At 35.3% G+C, this 27,755-nt stretch overlaps 1 protein-coding gene and 1 non-coding gene across 3 annotated transcripts in view; one reads left to right on the forward strand and one right to left on the reverse strand.

Annotated features, from left to right (window-relative positions):
- ROCK1 (Rho associated coiled-coil containing protein kinase 1) overlaps window positions 1-27,755 on the forward strand; it is a 119,286-nt gene that overhangs the window by 70,261 nt on the left and 21,270 nt on the right. The window contains exons 11-21 of one of the 2 annotated variants that reach the window (XM_061130845.1): window positions 1,679-1,739; window positions 5,622-5,707; window positions 8,077-8,125; window positions 14,871-15,006; window positions 16,422-16,513; window positions 16,620-16,866; window positions 20,712-20,818; window positions 22,266-22,416; window positions 24,401-24,561; window positions 25,519-25,703; window positions 27,239-27,308. In XM_061130845.1, the coding sequence (XP_060986828.1) occupies window positions 1,679-1,739; window positions 5,622-5,707; window positions 8,077-8,125; window positions 14,871-15,006; window positions 16,422-16,513; window positions 16,620-16,866; window positions 20,712-20,818; window positions 22,266-22,416; window positions 24,401-24,561; window positions 25,519-25,703; window positions 27,239-27,308 (1,345 nt within the window). Of the gene's footprint in view, window positions 1-1,678; window positions 1,740-5,618; window positions 5,708-8,076; window positions 8,126-14,870; window positions 15,007-16,421; window positions 16,514-16,619; window positions 16,867-20,711; window positions 20,819-22,265; window positions 22,417-24,400; window positions 24,562-25,518; window positions 25,704-27,238; window positions 27,309-27,755 lie in introns of both variants that reach the window. The other variant, XM_061130844.1, reaches the window with a different exon arrangement.
- TRNAG-ACC (transfer RNA glycine (anticodon ACC)) lies at window positions 1,919-1,991 on the reverse strand. Its single transcript has one exon. It is a non-coding gene; the product is annotated as a tRNA-Gly (tRNA).

Below are 27,755 nucleotides of genomic sequence, written 5' to 3' on the forward strand. Positions count from 1 at the left end.
AATTAAGTGATTCCTCCCTAAAACTTCTCAGTGAATTCATCATATTTTACATTATAAGGCTTTGTGACCTTAGGCAAATAGCTTTGATCTTTTATACCTTCATTTCCTCAAAAATAGGGATGGTGGGGATAATAATTGTGTCTCAGGGTTGTTGTAGGGGTTAAATAAATCAAGACACAGTAAAACACTTAGAGCAATGCTCTCCATGGCATAAGTACTCAGTGTTAGTTATTATTATCATTAGTATGAGCTAATGTTAGTTTTAGCCTTTTCAGTGAACTTCAGATACAAGTTAAACATTTCACGTTATTTTTATATGCTGGGCATTCATTCAACAGACACATTTGACAGTCTACTCTTCGTCACATATAAGGATTAATAAGATACAGAGTCTTCTCTTGAGATGTTCATATCCTAGTGAGGAAATGGACAAGTTGTACACTGTAGGTTGGCGAATACTACACAATAGAAATCTAAATAAAATGCTACACCAGTATATAAAAGTGAACTGAACTATATGGCAACATCAACTGGGTATGTCAAATCTGCTTGATCAATTTATTTTAGAATATGTACTTCTAGTCAAATTAACTCCATTAAAATGGTAGTAGACATTTGAATTTCTTGGAGTAATGATTAAATTTGAGGTTATTATAGCTCACTTTCTTTTAAAGTGAAACATCTTGTCATTTTAGTTAAAACTTTTAATAGGTTAATTCAGGTCAAGTTTAGAAAACAGGAATTCAGTTTAGTCCTGCTTTATGAAATTTCTCCAGTAATCCAACTATAAGACAATAATTTTGTTCTTTTGATACTAGAATACTTTCTCTATATCATCAGACAAGTAGATGATACTTGAGTTTTGACCCCTAGAAAAAGACAGTATTTTAATCTCTTTTCCCTCCCTAATTCTCTATGACTGTAATATTGGAACTATTTTATATTGAAATGCACAGAGACCCTGTAAAGTGGTATGTTTGTTCCAGCGTTCTTTTTTTCTATTTTAAAAATTTTGTATTTTTATCAATTTTTCTCTGTCTTGAGTGTTGTAAAACACCCAAGATATTGATGTAAACAACCCCCTAAGTGTTTTTATATTTTCTATAGTAGAGTTCAGCAGTTAATTACTTTTTCTACACAAAAGTGGTTACTTTTTCTACACAAAGGTAATCTTAAATAATCATTATGTACACGCATGCACTATTTGTACTGCATTATCATACACTAGATTATGTTCTGTGATTTTTCCTTGTAGTCATGTCTCATGAAAGTGAAAGTGAAGTTGCTCAGTCACGTCCAACTCTTTGTGACCCCATGGACTGTATGTAGCCCACCAGGCTCCTTTGTCCATGGGATTCTCCAGGCAAGAATACTGGAGTGGGTTGTCATTTCCTTTTCCAGGGGATCTTCCTGATCCAGGGTTTCAACCCAGGTCTCCCTCGTTGCAGGCAGACTCTACTGACTGAGCCACCAGGGAAGACCACTTCAGACCTAACTGTGGGTTTTATTTAATATACATGTTATTTCTGTGTTATGTTTGTAAAAATAAAGAATTAAGAACATGTACTCAACTTTTAAAAGCAGAGCAAGTTCGAAAAATAGGCATATAATATTTGTTACTGGTTGCTACTTGATATTAGAATTTTTTTTTTCTTTTAAAAACTTTTTTTCTTCCCAGATACTTATCTTCAGCAAATCCTAACGATAACAGAACTAGCTCTAATGTGGATAAAAGCTTGGTAGGTATTTTCTTATTGTTATTTTTTTAAAAGCTGTTTTGTGGATAATGTATTTTGTATGCATGATGCTAATATATATATATTGCTTCCGAATGTGTAGTTAGTGAGCCTGATTTTTTTTTTTTTTTAATTCGGCTGTGCGAAGTCTTAGTTGTAACATATAAACTCTTGAGATCTAGTTCTCTGACCAGGAATTGAACCTGGGCCCTCTGCATTGGTAGCTCAGAATCTTAACCACTGGACCACCAGGGAAGTCCCGAGCCTAAATTTTTATAGCATCTTTTTTACCTACTGTCTCCTCTCCTGCTTGATTTTTTGCCTGAATATCAAATGGGATATTATATGTGGAAGCAGTTAATAAACTACACGTTGCTACACAGGTTGACAGAGGTGGTCTTTTTAATCTTTGGAATTAGAAATTTATGATAATTCAGTGCTCAGGTAGGATCTTGACAGGGAAACAGATGACACATTCAGAAGGTTTAAATGAGAGTTTTCTGTGTGTGTGATAAAATTTATGTAACACAAAATTGACCATTTTATTAACACCATTTTTAAGCGACATTAAGCACCCTCACATTGTTGATGCGGTCATCACCACCGTCGTCTCAAGAACATTTTCTTCATCCCAGACTAAAACTTTGTGCCCATTAAAGACTGCATTCCACTCTCCCTCCAGCCCCTGATAACTGCTATCTTTACTTTCAGTCTCTATGAAATTGACTGTTCTAGTGAAATAATACAATATTTGACCTTTTGTGGTTGGCTTATTTTACTTAATGTCCTCAAGGCTCAAGCATGTTGTAGATGTATCAGAATATCATTCCTTTTTAAGGCTTAATATATTGTTATATCTATATACCACATTTTGTTTGTTCATGAAGAGAGTTTAATGAAGGGACTGTAAATGGTGTTATGAGCAGGATCACAGGGAGCAGTAAATAAGGGTGTAAAGCAGCCATTTATTGACAGCAGTGGGAAGCCATTGCCCCTAGTCTGAAGGACGGGGAGAGACAAATCTTGTTCCCACAGCCCAGAGAGAATGTGTAGAATCATGAAAGAGGAGCATAGAACATAGAACACTGCCAAAGCCACAATAAGGCAAGAGGAGAGTGAGGAGAATGGATATTTCATTTCTCCCAACTGATCTCCAGCTGGTGGCACCTGTAGGCTGAAACCAACTTTAAAATCATGGGACAGAAGAGCCCACGTAATGAAGTCTGTAAATTTCATGACAAAGAAGGCAGAGGATGGATCTTCGAGGCTGAAAGGGAGAGGTGACCAGTGGAGAGTAACTAGTAGAGTGAGCATCATCTCATTTGACCCTGAAAAGTGAATTACTATAGGAAGTAAATATTAGAGACATGAGTTCTTTTCATTGTGAGAGTAGTTCATAAGAGTGGATTTAAATTTTTTTTACTTGCTTATGTTTGAGAAGGTCCTTTTGGGTTAACTGGAAATTTTCTTAAATATACCAAAAATAAGCCTGGCCATCCTTAGACTAGTCTTTGAACTCTGTGTGCTGCAGCCTGTATTTTTTTTTTTTTTTTTAATTTTTTTTTTATTATTATTATTATTATTTTTTTCCAGTGGGTTTTGTCATACATTGATATGAATCAGCCATGGATTTACATGTATTCCCAATCCCGATCCCCCCTCCCACCTCCCTCTCCACCCGATTCCTCTGGGTCTTCCCAGTGCACGAGGCCGGAGCACTTGTCTCGTGCATCCCTCCTGGGCTGGTGATCTGTTTCACCATAGATAGTATACATGCTGTTCTTTTGAAATATCCCACCCTCACATTCTCCCACAAAGTTCAAAAGTCTGTTCTGTATTTCTGTGTCTCTTTTTCTGTTCTGCATATAGGGTTATCGTTATCACCTTTCTAAATTCCATATACATGTGTCAGTATGCAGCCTATATTTTTAATTGAGACGAGGAATAGGCTGCGTTCATTTTTAAAAGCTGATAAAATTCTTCTCTTTCTCCTTTATATGTTTACTCTTTTTTTTTTCTTTTTTTTTTTTTTAATGTTTACTCTTATATTTGAGAGAGCATGTGGTGGGAAGGGGAAGTGAGAAAAAGGGGAATGAACTATGTGGGTACCTGTTAGCTATTGTGTTTTTTTCTTTTAAATTCTCATCCCAACAAAGTTATTTGCCAAGTTAAGTGGCTAACCAGGGCTCAGAAATCCTCAAAATTAAAGCACATTTGATCTGGAGAAGGTGAAAATGAGCTGTTGTAACTCCACTCTCTGTATTACTTATTTGTAAGTATAGGGGTACATTAGGACTTAAAAAAAAATAATTCAGTGGCATCGTGTTTTCTTTGGGCTGATCTTGTTCGGTGGTGATTGCCATAAGTTTCTGTCAGTGACTCTTATCTTTCACTCTGTTTAAGATCAGAGGGGAAGAAGAAAATGTTTGTGTGCCTACTATTTCTGTTAACCTACAACTAAGTATAAAAGTCAACCAGTTTAATTTTCAACTCTTCCCTGAAATCCTTCTAGCAGAGATGCTAGTGAACAGCTTTGCAGTTGCCAAATATGATGAATATTTTTCATTTCATATCTTATTTTTCTTTTTTGTTGCATTTGACACTGAGCAATCCTTCCTCCTTAGAACTCTAACAACTCTCATACTCTCATTATTTCTTGCCTTTCTCCTTCTGCCTCTGGATTTTATTTTCAGTCCTCTTTTCAGTCTCTCCTTCTGCTTTCCCCTCCCCTTAATTATTAAATGTTTCTCAAAGTACTTCTGACCTTGGCTCTCTGCCCGTTTTCTGTAATTAATCTCATGTGTGACCAACTTGTTTCTCTGAGCTCTATACCTGAAATCCTTTCTTTCTCTCTGAATAGACTTCTCTTCCTGCACAGCTTTCAGACACCTCAACCTAGGCCAAAGCCAAACTCAGCCTTTCTCTCTTCATCCTCTCCCCAGCAATTCTTTTTGTCACACATCTTTTGTAATGCTCTTCTGTTCTTATTTCTAATTGGTTGTTGGATCATAAATTCTGCCTTCTGATTGATGCAGTAATTCATTTCCTCTTCATTTCTATAGCTTCTTCCTTACATTAGAACTGTATATTCTTTTTTGCCTGGACTGTCTATTAATTGGTTTTTCTTTGTCTAGAATTTCTCTGCTATCTAATGTATTCACCTTCTTTTTTACTGAAGTGATATTTCTAAAATGCCAACACTCTGTCATTTTCCCTTTTAAAGTGTTTACAGGTTAAAGTGCCCAACTCCTTTTCGGCATACAAGGAAATAGTCCTACTCACCTTTTCAGCTGTTGTGTGACTCAGTCTCTCTGTTATGTTCTGTCCTCTGGTTGTGATTTCTCCCCATTATCCAATCGTATTTTCTTTGTCCCTCTACTTTCGGACTCATTCATTTTGGCCAGAATGCACTCATTCTTTCACTTCCTCTGCTTGGTAAATACTTCTCTTCTTACAAGTCTCATCATAAACATTCCATATTCCTGGCAGATGAGGTCTGTCCTCTTTTCTTGTGCAGTATGCCTTATGTGTAATTTTATTTGTATCTACCACATCGTAATATTTTGTGTATATGTCTTTGAGTTATTGTAGGTTCTTGTCCCCCTCCTATTCCCTGTGTCACACTATTTAACTATTAGCTTTATGAGAACTGGGACCAAATCTTTTGAATTTTTATATTACTAGTGCCAACCACAGCGCCCAACATATTAACGTTAGAAGGAAATGCTTGTTGAGTTAATAAAAATTTCAGACAGAAGGGAAAAAGGTAAGATTGGATCAGATAATTTCCTTGTGAACAGCTATAAAATGGTAATATAAACTTACTAGTTTAAAATTCTCTATGAATATTCTTATTAAAGTGAGTTTTGTTTTTAATTAAAGCAGGAAAATTTGCAGAAAACAATTTACAAGCTGGAAGAACAGTTACATAATGAAATGCAATTAAAAGATGAAATGGAGCAGAAGTGCAGGTGAGAATATGCTTTACATTTTTCCCATTAAAAGTTGCATAGCAAATGCCTATTTGCACTCTAAATCCCTAAAAGTGGATGGAAGTAAGGCAGGGATGTAAAGATTGCCACTGATATACATTCAGTACAGACTATTCACTTACTACCTGATTTACTCATTTTCTCTCCCATTTTAATTAGCTGACAGGGAAAATTAGTTTATATTGAATAAGATACTTTGCAAAATGTAAATGTTGTTGAAGATTAAAATTCACTAAATGTAAAAAATTCACTAAATTTTTGATGCAAACACTCTTAATTTCCACTTTGCTTCTCTAGAACAGTATTTTTTCAAAACGTTTTTGTCCTGTGAGTCTAAATTTAGTAAGAGCCAATATATTTATGAAAATATTAAGTGATCAAGAGAATTTAAAATAGCCTACCATAATGTTGAGTTACTTATTACAGACTTTAACATTTTATAGTTACTGTTAGTGGATAGTATTGAATAAATAAAAAGTAGGTACTGTGGAGATGAAGTATTCAAAAAATGGAATTGGTAAGACTAGCAATTTTGTGACTAGGGGAGAAGAAACTAGTAAATTGCTCGCTGCCTATAGATTAAATGGTGAAGCATTTAATACAGGCTTTTTTTTTTTTTTTTAAAGAAAAGCACTTTAATATAATCCTGAGCACAGGATTTGTAACGATTTCTGGGTGTAAAACATAGAAATAAGGAGAAAGAAATGGATAAATATTATTACATAAATGTTGAACAGTTTGTATAATTAAAGCTAGAAGGCAAATGACAAATTAGTGATAGTGATGGTGGTAGGGATCAATTTAATGAAGAAATTAAGAGTGGCCAAAGTGGCCAATAATTATACGAAAATGAGTGCATGTGTGGTGGGGAGGGAGGTGGTGACCTCAAATAGGTTTGGGTAGGTGGTAGGTTAAGAGAGTCTAAATCTTAGAAGACTGTTTTTGAAAAGATTGAAAGCTGGAATTTACCGTAAGGGTGATTGAAAGGCATTCAGTTCAGTTCAGTTGCTCAGTTGTGTTGCAGTGACCCCATGGAGTACAGCACACCAGGCTTCTCTGTCCATCACCAATGCCCGGAGCTTGCTCAAACTCATGTCTATTGAGTCGGTGATGCAATCCAGCCATCTCATCCTCTGTTGTCCCCTTCTCCTCCTGCCTTCAATCTTTCCCAGCATCAGGGTCTTTTCCAGTGAGTCAGTTCTTCACATCAGGTGGCCAAAGTATTGGAATTTCAGCTTTACATCAGTGCTTCCAATGAATATTCAGGACTGATTTCATTTAGGATGGACTCGTTTGATCTCGCTAAAGCATTAAAAGTTATTAAACTTAAAGGAAAACAAAAGATCAAATTTGCTTTTTAAGAAACTCTCTGGTTAATAAGATAGCACTTGATATTTATTCACTAAGTGAGAATGAGGGAGGAAGATGAGTCAGGGAGAATTCCCAGGTGGTGTCCTTGTTTGGGGTTAGCAGAGGAACAGCAGAGTGGTACTGTGGCAGGGGTGTGGGGCGGAAGGAGTAAGTTTAGCTTTGGACATGCTGAATGAAGTATTTGGTGAGACATCCAAGTGAAGCATTGCACATACAGACTTGAAGCTCAGAAATATGTTTAGAGCCCAAAATATGAATTGTGATGGAGATGATGCACTTTCAGTTTATCTCAAAGTTTTGCCCAAGTTGCCAAGTTTGCTTTATATATGCCACCTTTCCCTTCATTTACTTAATCTTGCATTAAAGTTTAAATGATTGATCTTCGTTTAGTAGCAAGTTTTGCCTGAGGAATTCAGGGCTCCTTAATCTAGAATCCTTGAACCTCTCCTAAAGCATCCATGCATGGAATTTAAGGTCCTTAAACTTGGGGGAGAATAGTGAATCTTTTCTGTAACCTTTAACTGAAATTCAGCATCTTTAATTATGAACATAGTAATCTACAGGTGTTAGCAGTAGTGGTGAATTTTTTTATTACCAGTAAAAATCACAAATATTTTCCTAGAATGCAAATATTATCTCTAAATTCTATTTATGCTCATTACTACTTTAAAATTACTGCTGCTAGATTGTGTCATTTAATATATTAATAAAACATGTATATTAGTGAATCATACTGTTTTAAAAAGTTCATGACTGTATTTCACAATTTCTTTTAATCCTATGTATTTTATGCTTTAAAAATATTTTTGTGAAAAAATGCTATATGCTTCACCAGACTGACTTCAGAAGAGTCCACAGCATATGCACAAAAAAGGTTAAGAAATCTTAGCTAAATAGAAAAGTAAGGAATGTGGTTTTTCACCCCAGGCAGTAAAAAGTAAATGTATTTCTAATCCATATTGCTTTTACTTTTACAGAACGTCAAACATAAAACTAGACAAGATAATGAAAGAATTGGATGAAGAGGTACTTTTTATTTTCTAATCAGAGGTTGTCCTGTTTGAGAGTTTTTCCCTCTTTCAGATTGTTTTGTTTTCTGAGAATGTTACATCTGAACTTGATAGGTTGCAGCATACAACAGGACCAAAGAATCATGAGGAAAGCCTCACTTTGGAGCTACAAGTTCAAGTGAAATTAGATTATGCTTTAGTTCTTTTGTGTGGTTTTATTCTAGAACCATGCTCAAATTTTAGTACATGAATTTCAGTTTACTGGTTCTTAATAGTTGAAAAGAGAGAAAGGAGCAGGAGATGAGTTGAGTCTAGAACTGTAGCAGAAAGAGACAAATAGGAAAGAAGGAAGAATACAGCTTCAAAAGGACTTATATTAACATAATTTCATATGCTCAAATGGGAATTATATGAATCTTGGAATCATTTTTTTCCATCATCACTTAGCAAGAACTTGTTACTATCAGGGAAACACTGCCTGAACATTTTGTGATTAGGATGTTCTTTTGCAAGTATGTAGCACATTTTTATTCCTTCTGGTTACCTTGTAAATATCTTTCCAAAGTCCTTCCTCTCATTGTTTACATCCTTTGTCCTTTTTAGATTTAACCTTTCTGATGATTTTTGTGCTGTCTTAATTTTCTCCTAAAGAACAGCGTATGTCAGTGATGGTGGATTTTTTTGTCTCTCCCCCCCCATATTCATAGCCTCAAATATACATAGTCTGGACAGATTTATGTTATATTTTACCAAGTTGCCATTAGGCAATGTGGGCTTGGCCTGGCACTGTAGTATTTGACACTTGAGTGTTTAAGAAATCCTTTTTGCATATCCTCTACTTTTTGTTTAATTTCTAGAACACAGATAAAGCACAAATATGCTAGGTTTAAATTACTCGGCTTTCTAAATTCAAGGTAAAGAGGGAAATATTAGTTATAAAATTAAAATCATCCTGCTTCTGAAAAGATGGAGTGAAAGTCCTTTCCCTATTTCTCCCACTAAATACAGCTTTAAAACCTGGGGCATTAAACAAAAAAATTAAAAAGATTGTGAAAGGTGGAGGTAAGACAGACCAGCTAGAATACTTGAACCTCCAGAAATGATACAGTAGTAAGTACTCTGGGTTTTTTGGGCTTTTGTTTGTTTGCTTGCAGTGTGTATTCCATGCTGGGTACTGGATAAGCCATCAATCTGGGAACACCAACAGCACAGGTGAAAAAAACCACTCTTTAAGTAGAGGACCAGGAACGCAGCAGGCTAGCAAATCAGAAAACTTACAGTCACTGCTGTACTCAACAAACACAACATAGAAAATGTAACCCCATCCCCATCAGCAGAAACAGAGTTCGGAGCTCAGACTTCCAGCCCCATGACCAGGAAGGTCCATTGGAGGGACTTGCATCTCTGCTGGGCAGTGATGAGCCTTCCTGCCCCCCGCCCCCGCCACAGATAGTGTCATTGGAGACCATGTGGGGAATCTCATCTTCCATTCTGGCAGTTAGCAAGGCCCTCTTCCTGCTCCCTGTTGTGTTGGTATCAGAAGAGGCCTTGTAGAGAGTTCACACTTCGGACACTGAAAAAATGAGCGCCTGTCCCCCCATTGCAGTGTCTGTGGCAGCAGTGACCAGGTACCCTCCCGCCTTCATGGTGTCATGCGAGGAAGCCTCGTGGGGTGCCAGAACTCCCCTTTCCACCAGTGGTGAAGAGGACCCACTCCCTCCCCCAACCTGTGCGTCATTCAAGACCAAGTGGGAAAACCTAGATTTCTACCTCTATTTGAGAGAAATGAGGCAGCACTTCTGTCACCCCACCAGAACAGTGACAGGAGAGGCCTGCTAAAACAGAAAACCTTTAAAAATCCCCCATATTGTAAGATAATACCCAGAATGTCCAGATTTCATTAGAAAATCACTCATAATAGCCAGAACTAGGAATTTCTCAACTGGCATGAGAAAAGACAATAAACAGATGCCAACAGTGAGATAACACAGATGTTTAAATTACCTGACACAGATTTGAAAGAATCATCATGTTTCAGTGAGTAACTACAAATATACCTGAAATAGATGAAAAATATAAATTACAAAGTCTTTACAAAGACATAAAAGATATAAAGTAGAACCAACCAAAAGTTAAAAATACCTGAAATAAAAGTCTCAGTGGATGGGCTCAGCAGCACAGTGAAGAATACAAGGAAAAGAGTCTGGGAACTTGAAGATGGATAGAAATTACCTACTCTGAATAACAGAAAAAGTGACAGAGCCTCAGTGACCTCTGGGGCTATAGCAGAAAGATTCTTAGATTGTGTTTTTGGAATTGCTGAAAAAGAGGAGCAAAGAGGGCAGGAAGCAATGAAGGCTGAAAATTGCACAAGTGTGGAGAAAGATGTGAACCTGTAAACAAAAGATACAAGCCTACAAGAAACTGAGTGAACCACAAAAAGGATAAACCCAAAGATATCCACACCAAGACATACAATAGATTTATGAAAACTAACATCAAAGAAGAAATCTTAAATACAGCAAGTGACACTTCCCTAAAGGGGAAGAACTGTACAGATGACAGATTTCTTAGCAGAAACCATGGAGAGCAGAGGAAATGTACTGCTTTTTTTGAGGGCTGTAAAAAATCTGTTGACTGAGAATTCTGTGTTCAGTGAAAACATCCTAGATGAGAACCACAATGTTCTCAGATGAAGGAAAACCAAGAGAAATTGTCACCAGCACACCTTCTCTAAAATAATTGCTAAAGGAAATTCTCTAAATAGAAAGGAAGTGATTAAGATATAGTGAAATACCAGGAGAGAAGAAACAACAGAGTAAAACTATGGGTAAACACACTGCGCACTCCTCCTCCTCTTCAGTGTTTTATATTACATCTGACAGTTGAAGTGGGAATTATGGCGTTGTCCAATGTGCTTCTCCATATGTGTAGAAGAAATTTTTAGACAATTATAAATAGGTATCAGCAGAGGGACCATGTTACACTTTAATCAAACTGGTCATAATCCAATACCAGTAATATAATGTAATACCTAGAGCAACCACTGATAAGAATTATAGAGAGAGACACTTAAAAACACTAGATAAAAAAAAAACAAACTAGATAAAGCAAGTGGAATTCTAAAAAAATGCTCAAGTAACTTAAAGAAAGACAAGGAAGAAAAAAACAGAACACAGTAGAAACAAAATGGGAGCCTTTAACTGTAATGTATCAGTAATTATATTAAATATAAATTAAATTCAGCAGCAATTAAAGCAGATTGTCAGAGTAAATTTTTTAAAATCACCTACCCATATGCTGTCTACCAGAAACTGTTCAAATATAATAATATAGACAACTTTAAGGTAAGAAGATGGAAAAATACATCATCTAAGCATTAGCAAAAAGAAGGCAGCGGTGGCAGTATTGAAATCAGGTAAAGTAGACTTCAGGGCAAATAAAATTATTACTTTCAGAGGGACATTGCAGAATGACAAAAATGTCGATCCTCTGAGGAGATATAGCATTCCTAAATTTGTATTCACCAAACAGAAGAGCTACAAAATAGGTGAAGCAAAAGCTGATAAAACTGAAAGGAGAATAGACGAATCTGTGATTACTGTTTAAGGCTTTAAATACCACTCTCTAGACAGAGAATCAGCAAATGTATAGGACTCAGCCACACCATCAGCCAGTGGGACCTGTTCAACATTTGTAGAACCTTCTGCCTAACAATAGCAAAGGACACATTCTTTTCAAGCACTCAAGGAATATGTACCAAGATAGACCACGTACCAAGCAAACTTATACAGATTTCAAAGAATTAAAGTCATAAACAGCGTGTTCTCTGACCAAAATGTTACCAAGTTAGAGTGAATAACAGAAAAGTATCAGACAGCTCTGCAAACACATGGAAACTAAACAACACAGTTCTAAATAATGCATAGGTAAGAGAGTCTTAAAGGAAATGAAAAAATATATTACAATGTTAATTATATCTCATAGTTATGGGTCTTCCTCCTTTTAAAAATACTTCAACAATGAAAATGAAGATAAACATCAAAATTTGTGGGGTGCAGCTAACATAGTACTCTAAGGGAAATGTGTGCATTGAAACATTTACATTAGAAAAGATGACTGTGTAGCCAAGGGAACTATAGTCAATATCTTGTAATAACCTATAATGGAAAGTGACTTCAAAAATAATACATGTGTGCATGTATAACTGAATCGTCTTGCTGTGCACCTGAAACATTGTAAGTCAACCATACTTCAATAAAATATTAAGAAAAAAAAGAAAAGATGAACTGTCTCAAATCAGTCATCTAAGCTCCTACCTCAGGAACCTAGAAAAAGAAGAGCAAAATAAACTGAAAGCAAAGAGAAGGAGGGAAAAATAAGGAGCAGAAATAAGTGGAATTGGAAACAGGAAAACAAAGTCAATGATAAGGAAAAACCCAGCTGTTTGGAAAGATAAAAAAAATTGACAAACCTCTAGCAAGATTGTCAAAGGAAAGATAAGACACAAATGATCTGTATCAGGAATAAGGCAGGGCATATTCCTACAGACTCTTACAGATATATTAAAGGAAATAATACAATTCTAACCACCAAAGTGTGAGATATAGGTGAAATGGACCAATTCCTCCAAAAGTACAGGCTACCACAACTCACACAATGTGAAATACATTATAGGAATATCTGTATATAACTATTAAAGTGAATTCATAATTTAAAAGCTCCTCCAGAGGTAATCTTCAGGACCAGATGGCTTTACTAGAGGAAGCTACCAAGTGTTTTAAGAAGACTTAACACTGATTCTATACTGTCTTCTAGAAAATATAAACGAAAGGAACATTCCCCAGTGGATTTTATGAGGCTAGAATGACCAAGATAACAAAATCAAGCAAAGACAGTACTGCAAAGAAACTGTGGATCAGTTACCCTCAATTACAGCCAACTCATTTTTGACGAAGGTGCAGAAGCATTTCGGTGGAGAAAGGATAGTCTTTTTCACAAGTGGTACTGGGGCAGTGAGGTATTCATAGGCCAAGATATGGACCTCAACCGAAGTCTTACATCTTAGGCAAATATTAACTTAAAACAGACTTAGATTTAAATAGGAACATAAAAAATATAAAACTTCTAGGGAAAAAATATAGGGGAAAATCCTTAGGACTTACAGCTTGGTGAAGAGTTATACATTACACCACAAACGTGATCCATATAAGGAAGACAGTTCGATAAGTTGGACTTTGTCAAAACTAACAGTGCTTGCTCTGTGAAAGACTCCGATAAGAAGGATGACATGATAAGCTGTAGACTGGGAAAAGGAACCATTGTTGTACATAACAACTTGGATGGATTGCAGAGATACATGTTGAGTGTAAAAAGCTAATCTTAAAAGAGCCCTCCTGTATGATCCCATTGAGATAACATTTTAAAAATGACAAAATTATGCAGATGGAAGACCTCCTGTTACTGGTTGCTAGGGCTGTCGGTGGTGGGAGAAGTGAGGGGTGCATGTGGCTATAAGTAGTGACTGGAAGGAGATCACTGTGCTGATGAAGCAGTTCTTTTTTTTTTTTTTTTTTTGTTCAGTGTCTTTATTTTTATTTATTTATTTTTTTTATTAGTTGGAGGCTAATTACTTCACAGAAGCAGTTCTGTATCTTGGTTGTAGTGGTAGTTCTGTGAATCTGCACATGAGATAAAATGACATCAAACTACACATGTTGTATATCAGTATCAATTTCCTGATTTGGTTATTGTACCATTGGTAAATATAATGTATTCTTAGGGGAAACTGAGTGGAAGGGTACGTGTACTTACTGTCTGTGGAACTTCTGAAATGTATAATCATTTCAAATTTTCAAAATGAAAAGATAAAAGTTAAAATGATAAAATCTTATAATTGAAAGGATTTTGGATGGTCTCTGTCAAATTTTACTCTATCTCTCTGGCAGCATCTTACTTAAAAGATGGATTTCACTTACAGATGGGAAAGCCCAGAAAAACACACACTGTAAAAGGTTTGTCCAGTGTGGAGTCTTAAAGATAGAAATATAGTATTAAATGCAAGATATGCTGATAGTGGTAACACAGAAGCAGAAGATAAGTTTTTTTTTTTTTCAAGTTGTAGAATTTGGAGTATTTTTTTTTTCTTTAACTCTCCTTTCCCCTTAGTTTCATTTTCAAAAGTGTCTTTTTCATTACTTTCTAATATACATTAAGTAGGTACATGCATACATAGAACATCTTAGGAAAGATAAATTGTTACCAAAACAGGAAGAAAAATTAAGGGAGACCTCATATAGGGACTGGTGAACTTAAACCACAAACACTAACCTTTGGTATCACTTGAGTTTTGTACCATTTAATTATCAAATAATAATATCAATTGTTACCTAATCCCTTGTGTATTTCATTTCTTAAATTTAGGATTGTAAATGAGCCAAAATATTGGTATTATTTGTGTTCATGTTAAACTGATACAATGACCTTCAGTCTGACAAGATTCATAGAGTTGTTTTTATGTTCATGGATTTTTTTTTTTTAAATCTGAAAATTTATATATCTAGTTAAAATACAATTACTGTTTTCTTCTAAGGCAAGATAATTCTACTGTTAGAAGGGTATTGTTGTTAGGAAATACTTTGTGATTTTGAAGCCAAAGTATCTATCTTAATTAATTGTGTACTTTTTAAAAAATAACTGAGTATTCCCTTGAAGAAATGAGGAGTATTAATTGCAGTGGTTAACTTTCCTCATAATTTCAGGGGAATCAAAGAAGAAATCTAGAATCTACAGTATCTCAGATTGAGAAGGAGAAAATGTTGCTACAGCACAGAATTAATGAATACCAAAGAAAAGCAGAACAGGAAAATGAGAAGAGGAGGAATGTAGAAAATGAAGGTAAATTGTTGCTTTTCCTTTGAAAAACACTGAAATTTCTAACACTGTCTTGAGGTCTTTGTCTTCAGGTTGTCTTAAATTTAGTGCCTACGATATATTTTTGAAGACTCAGTCCTAAGACCCTTCATGAGCTAATACCCATGGCCCAAGATAAATTTATAACATATTTAAAATCAGTAGTAATGTTGTAGCTAGGGTAGTGATTTTTACCCTTGTGTATGTATTAGAATATCTTGGGAAACTTTAAAGAATACTAATGCCTAAACTCCAGAAGTTCTAATTTAATTCCCTCGACATGTAGACTGGGCATTGGTATATTTAATAAGCTGTCTCAGCACTTCTAACAAGTAGCCACATTTGAAAATTACCAAACTAGAATTTTTATGTGTCTTGATATTAGTGATACAAATTTAAAATAGCTTTCTACATCCTTTGATCCAGTTATTTCACTTCTAGTAATTTATGTCACATACATTTGTGCACATGCATACTGATACATAAACAAAGTTATCAATTTTAGAGTTGTTTAAAATTGCAAAAATTATGAGCAATGTAAATGTAATCTGTGATAAACTTTAGTGTATATGGTTGAGTACTATGCATTTTATAAGAATAAAGCATTTCTTTATAAACTTAGAATCTCTAAAATGTATCTTAAAAAAATACTAATTGTTTAAAAGAAAATGGCATATCTATATGTGCTTAAGTGCTTATATATGTATGTATATATTTGTGTATATATAATGCTTGTGAAAACACACATTTGTGTTCTTATATATTCGGGTATGGATACACAGACTATCTGAGGAAGGATGTGCAAGAAGTTAGTAATAGTAGTTGCTGAGGAGGAGAGCCAGAGGGGCTGGAAAACAATGTGCTGGGAGAAAGACTCGTGTCTGTACTATATACCATTTGGTACCTTTTAAATTTTGAGTCATATTGAAAGTAATTGAAATAAGCAAAGATTTGTACTTTCAAAAATAGAGAACATTAAAATTAGCTTTGTATCAGGACCCCCCTGGTAGTCCAATGATTAAGACTCTGTGCTTCCAAGGCAAGTGTGGGTTCAATCCCTGGTTGGGGAACTGAGATTCCACATGCCATGCAGCATGGCCCCCCAAAAAAAGAATACAGTAAAAAAGAAATAATAGCTATGTCATTTCACTAATAGATTAACCTTTATTAAAAGGATAGAAGAATTTGAAATATAACAGTGGACATAAATCTGTTTTTGCATTGTGTATTATAAAACAGTACTCTACTTTTTAATAAATTTAAAATGTGAGTAATTCCAAGATGAAATTTAGAACTAATATAATGGGCTTTTATGGCCTAAGACAAAGTTTCCTGTTTTTTAAGAAGGGTTTTGTATATTTCCTCAATGAAAACTTACATGTTATTCCTTCATTTTCTAGTTTCTACATTAAAGGATCAGTTGGAAGACTTAAAGAAAGTCAGCCAGAATTCACAGCTTGCTAATGAGAAACTGGCACAATTACAAAAGCAGGTAAGTTTTTGGAATGAGATTTTTTTAATTAAAATAAATTTGTGTTTTGGGTAAAAAAAAAAAAAAAAAAAAAAAAAACTATTTTCTTGCTCTCTTTTTTAATTAGCTAGAAGAAGCCAATGACTTACTTAGGACAGAATCAGACACAGCGGTTAGATTAAGGAAGAGTCACACAGAGATGAGCAAATCCATCACTCAGCTAGAGTCCCTAAACAGAGAACTGCAGGAGAGAAATAGAATCTTAGAGAATTCCAAGTCACAAGTGGACAAAGATTATTACCAACTGCAGGCTGTATTAGAAGCTGAACGAAGAGACAGAGGTCATGATTCTGAGAAGATTGGAGACCTACAAGGTAATATTTTTTCTTATTGTGGTAAAACAGACATTAAAAGTTACTGTTTTAGCTATTTTTAATTGTATAATTCAATGGCATAAAGTACATTCATGTGTTGTGTAACCATCACTACTGTCCATCTCCAGAACTTTTTTATCTTCCCAAACTAAAATGTTGTACTCAGTAACTGCCCATTTCCCACTCCCCCGCAGCCCCTGGTAACCACCCTTCTACTTTATGTCTCAATGAATTTGACTGCCTCATAGAAGTGGTACCTCAGTATTTGTCCTTTTGTGTCTTAGTTATTTTTAAGTGTAAGGTAAAATATTTTTGATCATATTGTCCTGTATAGTACACCTGTAACTGATATAATATTGTATATCTAGTATACTTCAATAAAAAAAGAAAATGACCTTGGTAATACTGGAAATGGTTAGCATTCTTTCTCTTTCAGGAGAATTCGTATCAAATTGTAATTTCTTCCCTCTCTCAGGTACCCTTGTGATGGAGGTAATGTGGTTATTTCCAATCTTAACAGCCAGTTTACTGAAACCTTAATTTTTAAAAGTGTCCAATTCACAGAAGTCTTACTCAAAGTGGAACTAATCCAGGTAGAGAATATTATCACTATTTAAACCTGGGATTCTTCATGTGTTATTGGTAGAAATAGAAAGTAAACAGTAGAAAGAGAATCCCACTGCAAATAAAAAATTCAGTACTTGGAAAGGTTAGAACTAGAGATATCAGCAGTCTTTCTGAGTCTAAAAGGAAAAATATGGAGTATAATTAACAGCGAGTAAAGGAATACTTTTGTCACAGTAATAAACTCGGTTTGTTTTCAACAGGATGCCTGGCTTTAACCATTTCTTACTTTTTTTTTTTCTATTTTCTGTTTCTGTAAGCGATAGCGTCCATACTACCTAATCAAAACAGACACGCTTGGAAGTTGCCAGATCTTTCAGGGAAAAGTAGGGGGTGGGGTGGTGCATTTTAACCTAAGTCACAGGATGGGAACATAGTTTGGAGTCTCCTGGGACTTGACGATTAGCTCTAATTCTGTGGCCAGAGGTCAGGGTCAGTTTTTGGACTTTAGAAACAGAAATTAGGGTCTTCCATTGGTTCTCAACTGAGGAGTGTTGCACAATCTTATTTCTCAGGGACTAGGCTTAAAATAGATATGAATACAACCAAGAAAGTATCCTCATTATATGTATTAGAAAAGCCTCATATGCCACGTCCTTAAATTGCCGCTCTAGGCCTTCTTATATATAGCTTATTAGCTGTGTGCATGTCACTTCATCTGCCTTCTTTATCTGTAAACCAAGAAGATTGGGTGACTCCTATAAATTCTTGCAATTCTAAAATTCTTTGAGTCAGTGATTTTCCAGATACTACTGAGTTTGAAGTGCTTGCTTTTAAGGAAGAGACCATCATTATGCGTTTATCAACAGTGGTTTTAACTGACTGTTTAGATGTTTGTGAAGTTAAGGAAGATCATAGCATGACTTATCATTAATGTGTATCATTTTTCAGTGCTTCCTTGAAGGTTTATTTTTTGATTTACATGTGAATCAAAGCTCATACACATTAAAAAATGTGCAGAATTTATATGAGCCTCAACATGCATATAAAAAGTACATTGTGGTAAAACACACACACATGCACACATAAAATTTTTACACTTAACTTTTTATGGTTCTTAAGACATTTTGGATCCCTCAGTATAGATCTTACAGTTTGAGAGGCTGGTCTTGTGGTAAAGTGATGGTTATTTGCTAGTTGAATGCTCTCCATGTACACTGATGAGCGTCTTCATGTGTGTGGGAAGTGACTTCCCAAACATAATTGGACATTATATTCTTCAGGCTTTGTGGGCCACATATGATCTCTGTTACATGTTTTTCTTTTTTTGCTGTTTACAACCCTTTAAAAATGAAAAAAAAAAAAAAATGCTTAGCTTCATGTCATATATCATAGTGTAATGTACTTTTGTTTTTAACTGTTACACAGGCATTTGGAAACCGTGTAACCATTTTTCTCTATATGTTTTTGGGTTTAACTTTTGGAAATAGTAGATCAGTTTTCTAATCTAACCAGTTTTTTAAGATTCCATTTATTCTTCGTCTCTTTGATTGGCCAAATTTTGAAACATGTTTGAAAAATAATCACTATGACTAGTTTTTTTTTTCATTGCCCTGTTATATTTCTAACTGCTTTTGTTTATTTTTTTTATTGAGGTGAAATTCATATAACCTAAAGTTAACCATTTGAGAGTGTACAATTCAGTGGTGTTCAGTACATTCACAGTTCTAGTTCCAAAACATTTTCATTAACCCAGAGGAAAACTTTGTGCCCATTCAGCTGTCCTTCCCTGTATGACCCTAGTAACCACTCATCTGTCCTATATTTCCGAATTTACCTGGTCTGGATATTTCATATAAATGACATCATATAATTTGTGACCTTTAGTTCAGGCTTCTTTCACTTAGCTTATTTTTAAGATTGGTTGATGTTGTACCATGTATCAAAACTTCATTCATTTATGGCTGGGTAATATCCTGTTGTATGTATATATATATTCCATAATTCATTTAGCTCTTCATCTGTTGATGGACACTTGAGTTTTTTCACCTGTTGACTGTTATGAATAGCACTGTTGTGAAATTCAGGTGCAAGTATTTATTGGAATACTTGCTTTCAAATCTTTTGGATACCTATGAGTAGAATTGCTGGGTCACGTGGTAATGCTCGGTTTAATTTTGAGGCACTTCCAGGCTATTTTCCATAACAGCCACATCTCATTTTATTTCCACCAGCATTGTGTATCATTTTAAGTTTCCACCATCATTGTCTCATTGTGGTTTTAGTTTTCCTAGTGGGTAATGAAGTTGAGCAATCTTTTCATGTGCTTATTGGCTATTTGTATGTTCTTTTTGGAAAGATGTCTATGCATGTCATTTGTGCATTTATTTTTTTGTCTTTTTGTTGTTGACTTTTAACAGGTACTAGACCTTATCAGGTATATGATTTGCTCATGTTTACACCTCTTTTGTAGTTTGTCTTCTCATTTTTCTTAATAATGTCCTTTGATTTACAAAAGTTAATTTTGATAAAGTCCAGTTTAAAATATGTTGCTTATGCTTTTGGTGTCGTATCTCATAATACATTGCCAAATTCAGGATCATGAAGATTTACTCCTGTGTTTCCTGTAAGTTGTATGGTTTTAGCATTTATATTTAGGTCTTTGACTAACTTGAGGGCTTCCCAAATGGCGCTAATGGTAAAGAACCTACCAGCCAATGCAGAAGACGTAAGAGGACAAGGGTTCGATTCCTGAGTCAGGAAGATCCCCTGGAGAAGGGAATGGTAGCACATTCCAGTATTCTTGCCTGGAGAATCCCATAGGCAGAGAATCCTGGCGGACTCCAGTCCATGGGGTCGCAAAGAGTCAGACACAACTGAAGCAACTTAGCATGCGTGCATCTGGTTGTCCCATTACTGTTTGTTGGAGAGCCTGTTTTCCTTCGCTGGTTGGTATGGGCATCCTTGTTAAAGGCAGCTGGCTGTGGGTGTACACTTTCTAGAGTCTCCGTTTTATTCACTTGGTTGGTATGTCTGTCCTTACGCCAGTAACATACTGTTTTGGTCACTGTAACTTTATAGCAAGTTTTGAAATTGCAAGTTTGAGTTCTTCAGTTTCATTGTTCTTTTTCAGTACTGTTGTAGCTATTCCAAACTGCAAGTAATAAATAAATTTACTAGTTGGAGATTTAAAGCTTTTTTTTTTAATCTTAATGATCATGCTGGGGAAAAAGGATTTCTCTCTCAGTGACTGTGATTTGAACTTTTTTCTCACTTGACAGCTCGAATTACATCTTTACAAGAGGAGGTGAAGCATCTCAAACATAATCTTGAAAGAGTGGAAGGAGAAAGAAAAGAGGCTCAAGACATGCTTAATCATTCAGAAAAGGTAAATGATTTAATGTAGACCAATTATGAGATAGTTTTACTGATTACCAGATATTGTAAGGTGATTTTCTAAGAGACCATTCATTCCTAATCTTTATATGTTTACATTTCTAAAAATTTTTATGGTTGGTTGGTGTGTGATGTATGTGGACCTTATTTTGAGCTTTTTAAGGTGTTATTTGGAGGAGGAAAATGGCAACCCACTCCAGTACTCTTGCCTGGAAAATCCTATGGACAAAGGAGCCTGGTAGGCTGCAGTCCATGGGGTCGCTAAGAGTCAGACACGACTGAGCGACTTCACTTTCACTTTTTACTTTCATGCACTGGAGAAGGAAATGGCAACTCACTCCAGTATTCTTGCCTGGAGAATCCCAGGGACGGAGGAGCCTGGTGGGCTGCTGTATATGGGGTCGCACAGAGTCGGACACGACTGAAGTGACCTAGCAGCAGCAGCGGGGTGTTATTTATTTGTTTTTATCCTTGAAGGGTATTAGATATCTGATCATCACAAATTGCGTTGGTTTGGAGATATCTCTCCATGTAGAATTTTCCCCCATTTTTTGTACATGGGAAAGATGAAAATATTGAACCTTACCAATTATGAAGAGGGAGAACAAAGGATTAGTATATAGCACTGTGTGTGCTTTTTCCATTTTGTTGGTAAGAGTTAGCAATATAGTAAAGAGTGTACATAAAGTATGGACCTTTGCCTGTAGAATTTTCTTTTCAAAAATGCCATTGGTTATCCTCTGTCCTTACCTTGCTAAGAAAAGGATTAAATAGGTAATATGCAGATTTAGCATACCTCCCTGAAATGTTGTAGGTTTACTAGATCCTCAGGTAAACTATCAGAAAATCCACCACTTACCTTGTCTTTTGGACATATTTTGTGGCATTCAGAATAGCTTTTTGATGTCTAAGACTGGTATTAATTTGGAAACAGGATGAAAGAAGAAGAGTAGAAGCCCCCAAACAGGATTGGAATACATGTTAACTCAGAGCAAGATAAATCTAGGTGTAAATGCAAATGTAAATAGAGATTAGTTTTTTAAGTGGTAGCAAAAAATTTTAAATGAACTGAAGAACTGTCCTGTTCATTTCTGGTCCTCTCAGTGAACCCTCCTGAATATAATAGAAATCTGCCTTGCCATCAGCCATGGCTAATGATTCACATGGGAAAGGAGGGAGGAGGGCACAGAGAGGTGATATTTTGTTTTTAATTATATGTGCTTATTGTGATTTTTAAGTAAGATATTATAGGTAGTGTGAAGTGCACAGGAAGTATAAACATAAAATTATGTTCTGAGTAAAAGTATTTAAGTCCATATAGTATAATATTTCAAGCCAAGATGATTCATATATTATCTCTTAGGAGATAAAATTAATGTAAGATTTAGTGATTTGCTTTTTGCACAGCATAGTACTTGACTCTCATTCTCATTTTACAGGAAAAGAATAACTTAGAAATAGATTTAAACTACAAGCTTAAATCATTACAGCAACGGTTAGAACAAGAGGTAAATGAACATAAAGTAACCAAAGCTCGTTTAACTGACAAACATCAATCTATTGAAGAGGCAAAGTCTGTTGCAATGTGTGGTAAGTGTCAGTTTTAATATTTTCTGCATGCTTAGTTTTTAAATAATGACAACAAAGGTTTTTGATTTTGATGAAATTTCATTGTGTAGTAGTTTAAACTCTTAGACATTATAAATGATGATCTGGGAAAGGGGGGCCTTCCTTTTTTTCATTTTTGATGCATTCCTTTTTTTAAAATAAGTTTCACCTGCTAGTTCCCTTACTCCACCATGCTCTGCTCCCTATACTACCCTCCTCTCCCTGTAAAAGTCAGTGTATTTTCATTTCTCCCAGTTTTTCAGCCCCTTCTTGTGTTTTCTTTGAAATCCATTCTGGAGCTCATTGTCTGTTGATTCACCTTTCTTGCTTTGTATCTTCAACTCTGTTATTTCTTTGTATTTCCACTGAATTATGCCTCTAAATGCAACCCTCAATCAGACCAGCCAGCGGCTTTTCATTGCTTCAGCTAGTTCTTTAGATGGGTGTTATCTCAGTGCATTGTCTGCAGCCTCAAGTGAGCTGTTGTTTTATATATGTCACTCATCAATTCCTTCTCCTAAATTTTTCTTTCTCTCCTCTAGCTTCCTATGCCATGTGTTTATCACTTTGCTTTTAGGTGAACATTCTCCTATTTCAAAAAGAAACTGTGAAGTCATAGACTTGAACTCCTCAGAATCTAATTCTCTGACTTGGTCAAGCTGTCCTGCTCCTTTACCATCTTCATTATCATCTCTCTCACCTTAGCAGAGTGTGATCCTTTTCCTTTCCTTGCTAATATGCTCCACCTATACTCCGATCCAGTCTCTTATCTCAACTTAATTACTTTTTCTTTCCTTTATTCTCAACCTTTTCCCTCCACTGAATCCCTTCTTGTTGTTAACATGTACTTATCTTTCTCATCTGTTTAAAAAAAAAGGACAAACCATTGGAGCAACCTGTGGTCCTTCCTAATTGCCACTATTTTATTCCGTCCCTTTATAGCCAGATTTCTAAAAAGATGTCTTCCTTTTCTTCACCTTCTACTCACTTCTTAACCTGTTGTAAGCTGAAGTGTCACCTGTCACCTTAAATTCAGTTTATTCAAGAGATAAACTTGTGATCTTATCTGTCAAATGGTCTCTTCCCGCTATTCTTACTGTATTGGTTGATGATTATCTTGTTTTTATGAGCCCATGCTTGTAATCAGACAAATCTCCTTTGCCTCTTAGCTTCTCTTATGACTGTTTCAGAAAATTAGATGGGGAAAATGCACTGAAGTGCCTGTACACAGAAAGCTTTCAGTAAATGGAAAATATTATCATGACTATGGATGATAGTGATATTCATCATCCAAGCTGGAAATCTGGGAGTTACTTAGAAAAACCCCATTCTGGTGGTTTCTATTTTGTCACCTAGACCGGACAGCCTGAAAGTGAGATAACAGACTTAATAAATTTGAATCCTGATGGTACAACTCAAGAGTTTCAGGACCTTAGTAAATTAACCTCTAGAACCTTAGTTCTTGATGTTGATCAAGAAAGGAACCTCACTAGAGACTTATATCTTCTGATAATAATTAAAATAAGTATTATACTGTCATAGAATCTTTTTTATATGCATTGCAAAAATTAAGTTTATATCACAGCCTTAAGCCTCTTGAAACTTTTGTGGAACAGTGATAGGTATACATTAATAACCACAACTTTATTTATTCATTTATTTTTTCACTTTTGTCTAACTACCTCCATTTTTCTCCTTATACACTCTACTTTTTTTCAAGCTGTACTTTCATATCATTGGGCAAGTGTTGGATTTGGAAGATTTGTTACATTTTTATGACTCTCTGCCTTTAAAGATCCCACTATACCAGTAATTCATAATGTTAGAACTTCAGTAATAAATCTTTTAGAAGATCCCAGGATGTTAACAGTAGGGGTTTTTGACACCTAGGTGTCTTATACAGCCTGTGAAAGTCTTAAAGTAATCTTTTTCATTAAATGTTTATTTGTAACTTTTTCTTTCACAGAGATGGAAAAAAAGCTGAAGGAGGAGAGAGAAGCTCGAGAGAAGGCTGAAAATAGGGTTGTTCAGATTGAGAAGCAGTGTTCTATGCTAGATGTTGATCTGAAACAATCTCAGCAGAAGCTGGAGCATTTGATTGAAAATAAAGACAGGATGGAGGATGAAGTAAGAAAAATAATTCTGACTTTCATTCATCTTATAAAGGAGAAAATCATTGTTATGACTAAAAAGTCAGTATAATTTAAACATGGTGGAGATTTAAATAAATTACCTACGTATATCTATGTTCACTGCTATAAGGTACAGAATAAGATAGTTCTGGGCTTGACCTCCGTGGAACTTGCAACCCAAAGGGAAAGACAGATACTAACATTGCCATGACAAGCATACCAACTTAAAAAGGGCGTACCAAGTTAGGAGTATCAGGGCTAATCATGTTCAGGAGGTTAATGGAGACCTCACCAACAGCTTGACATTTAAGAGCTGAAGAAGGAATGAATGAAGAGGGGAAGACAGAGAATAACCTCTGCAAGCACTGTGCAGTGATGGAAAGTATATCACACTGGAAGGTCTGAGCAGTACGATTGGATTCAGAGTGGCCAGGGACAGCGCCAGAAAAGTAAACAGCAGATCATGAGGGAAATTGTAACCACTATAAGAATTTGGAGCATTTTAGTCCTTATGCCCAGTAAGTAGTTGATAAATATTTATCAAATTGAATTAAATATATGTTCAGTTTTGGGGGTAAACTTTGCAGGGCTATAGATTAGAGCACAAACATTTATGAATGAGCTAATAAATTTAAGTACCATTTAGGAATGTCCCTCCAAAAGTAACTTTTATACTCACCTTCTCCTCCAGAATTTCCATACAGGTACCATACAAAGAAACCAGATTTTTTTTTCCCTCCAAGATTTCATGTCTGAAATTTGGGAGTTAATTTGATTTAACTCTAAATTCTGCAGTAATAAATGCATAAAACAGTGGAGACTCTTTAGAATACAGTTATTTTCTGTTTGTATAAGGAAATAGTGTACTTGAGGTTTGATTAGTATTCCTTCAAATAATGTCTAATAAGTTATTAAACAGATTTACAATCCCAATTATTTTTCTCATTCATAGGTTAAGAATCTAACCCTGCAGCTGGAGCAGGAATCAAATAAGCGACTGTTGTTACAAAATGAATTGAAGACTCAAGCATTTGAGGCAGACAATTTAAAAGGTTTAGAAAAGCAGATGAAACAGGAAATAAATACTTTATTGGAAACAAAGAGATTATTAGAATTTGAATTCGCTCAGCTTACAAAGTAAGTCTCGGAAATTACATTCTTAATTTCTTTTTTGTGTGTGTTCAGCATTTGCTTATGTGTTTGATATTTTATATGTGTATAGATTATGTACTTAGAGTTTGTGAAATGAAGATTTAGGAAAAAACGTTTAGAAAAAATAAAAGAATTTATTTGCAAAGAAGGTTTGCAAGGGAGTTCAGGCTTTGGAAGGGCAGACTTTAAAAAATGCAGTTATTACAGGGGGAAAAAAGATATTGTCAGGACTATTAACTTTACAAGAAGTCTGTTTATGGTAGAAAAACAGTTTTTTGGTATGATTTCCATATCCACAAAAATCATCTGTCATCACACTAGAATTACAAAAATCAGGAGTATTTTATTATGGATTAGTACCTTACAGAAAATATTCAAGTTTTCTTTACTTTAGAGGCTGGAATTAGACATGATGACCCCGGATGTGTTTGTTTTCTTTGGTTCATCTCAGAATGCAGAGTGTCCTTTTTCTCTGTTCTTGAGATGTGATGTGTCTGCTTACTTGAAATAGAGACACACCAGGGTGTCACTGTGACTCTCAGAATTTGTGTAAGGACGTGCTTCAGAGATTTAATGTCAAAGATGAGGATGCCTTAAGCCAAGTCATGAGATTTTATTTCCTCCAAATTTATGTTATAATATCTTCATTTGCCAGCTTCATGTACAATGCTGTAACTCTTGTGTAGAATTGTCTCTCTTAATTTTGTTTTCTTTATGTTGGTGAAATTCTTTTTCCCCTTTAGAGCCACTGTTTTCACCAAGTAAGGTGTTCTATAATTTTCTTCTCCCACAGTAACTTGCACTCAACATTTAGCTAATAATTTCTGTCAACCATATGCTGAAAGTAAAAAGCTTTTACCATCTAATATGAAAACCCAGCAGCTGCAGATGGAAATTGTTCACCGTTCAATAGCTGTTGTTGTGTTGCATTGTGTATCTTACTTTTTAGTCCTTGCCTCTCTGTGAGCGGTGTTTACATATATGTATTCTATATATGTATATCTCACTTTATCTGTGTTACTCCTCCTCTGTCAGCTGTTGTTATTGCCTCCCTTCTTATTCCATATCTGAGTATTCATTTCCACCCCACCTTTGTGCTTGCTTAACCATAAAATATAGTACTAAATTTTTCTTATCATTTATCTAATATGTTCATGTTTTTAATAGTCTACTTATTGCATAAGACATTTTAAATATATCCCTAAGAAAGCTGTTCTCTACAAAAATTTACCAAAAAAATATCATTTTACTTTTGCATTCCACAGTTAATATTCTCCTGAAAGTGAACTTCAATAGAAAATGGTTTTCTCTACTTTTCATAGTATCATTTTACAAGGAGCAAAATGGCACCAGACAGTGTGTCCTAACCAAATATAGCTAGTTAAGTAATACTGAATGACTAAGTATGAATTTTTTAAAAACAGATTATTTTAGTAAACCTTTTTGTTTTAGCAACTTTAAGAAGCAAAAGTCTAGTAAGAGTAGGGGCGTTTGTTTACCTCTTTCTCTTTCGTCTGAAGGCAGTACAGAGGGAATGAAGGGCAGATGCGGGAGCTGCAGGATCAGCTGGAAGCGGAGCAGTATTTCTCGGTGAGAATCACTTTTAACATGTAGACTGTTTCCATAGCTGACTTAACAAGGGGTTTAGATGTTTAATGTGAGCTGTGATTCTATTTCAAATGACTATAAAGTAGTTTTCTCCCGTTGTATATCCCCTTCTCCACATTTCATTTCTGAATCTGTGTTGGTAGTCTAAGTTATAAAGAAATGACTTTTTGTGCAAATATTTCCAGAATTGCTTTCAAACTGGAGCTACTTAGAAGAATCTGTTAAGAGTTCTGTCTGCCTGGTACCAAGCTCTGGTGGGTTAGAGTGCCCAGGATTATCACGTGTGGTTCATGTGTGCACATCACAGTGGCCTTCGTACATACATGTGTAGCTCTCACTGCATACGGTTGTAGGTATAGCTAATGTTCAAGAGCTTTTTCCTATTTTGGCTCTGTGTGCACTTTATGAATCTGTTATGCTTTTTCTCCA

This window comes from Dama dama, chromosome 27 (genome assembly GCF_033118175.1).
Source record: "Dama dama isolate Ldn47 chromosome 27, ASM3311817v1, whole genome shotgun sequence".
Classification (NCBI taxonomy): domain Eukaryota; kingdom Metazoa; phylum Chordata; class Mammalia; order Artiodactyla; family Cervidae; genus Dama; species Dama dama.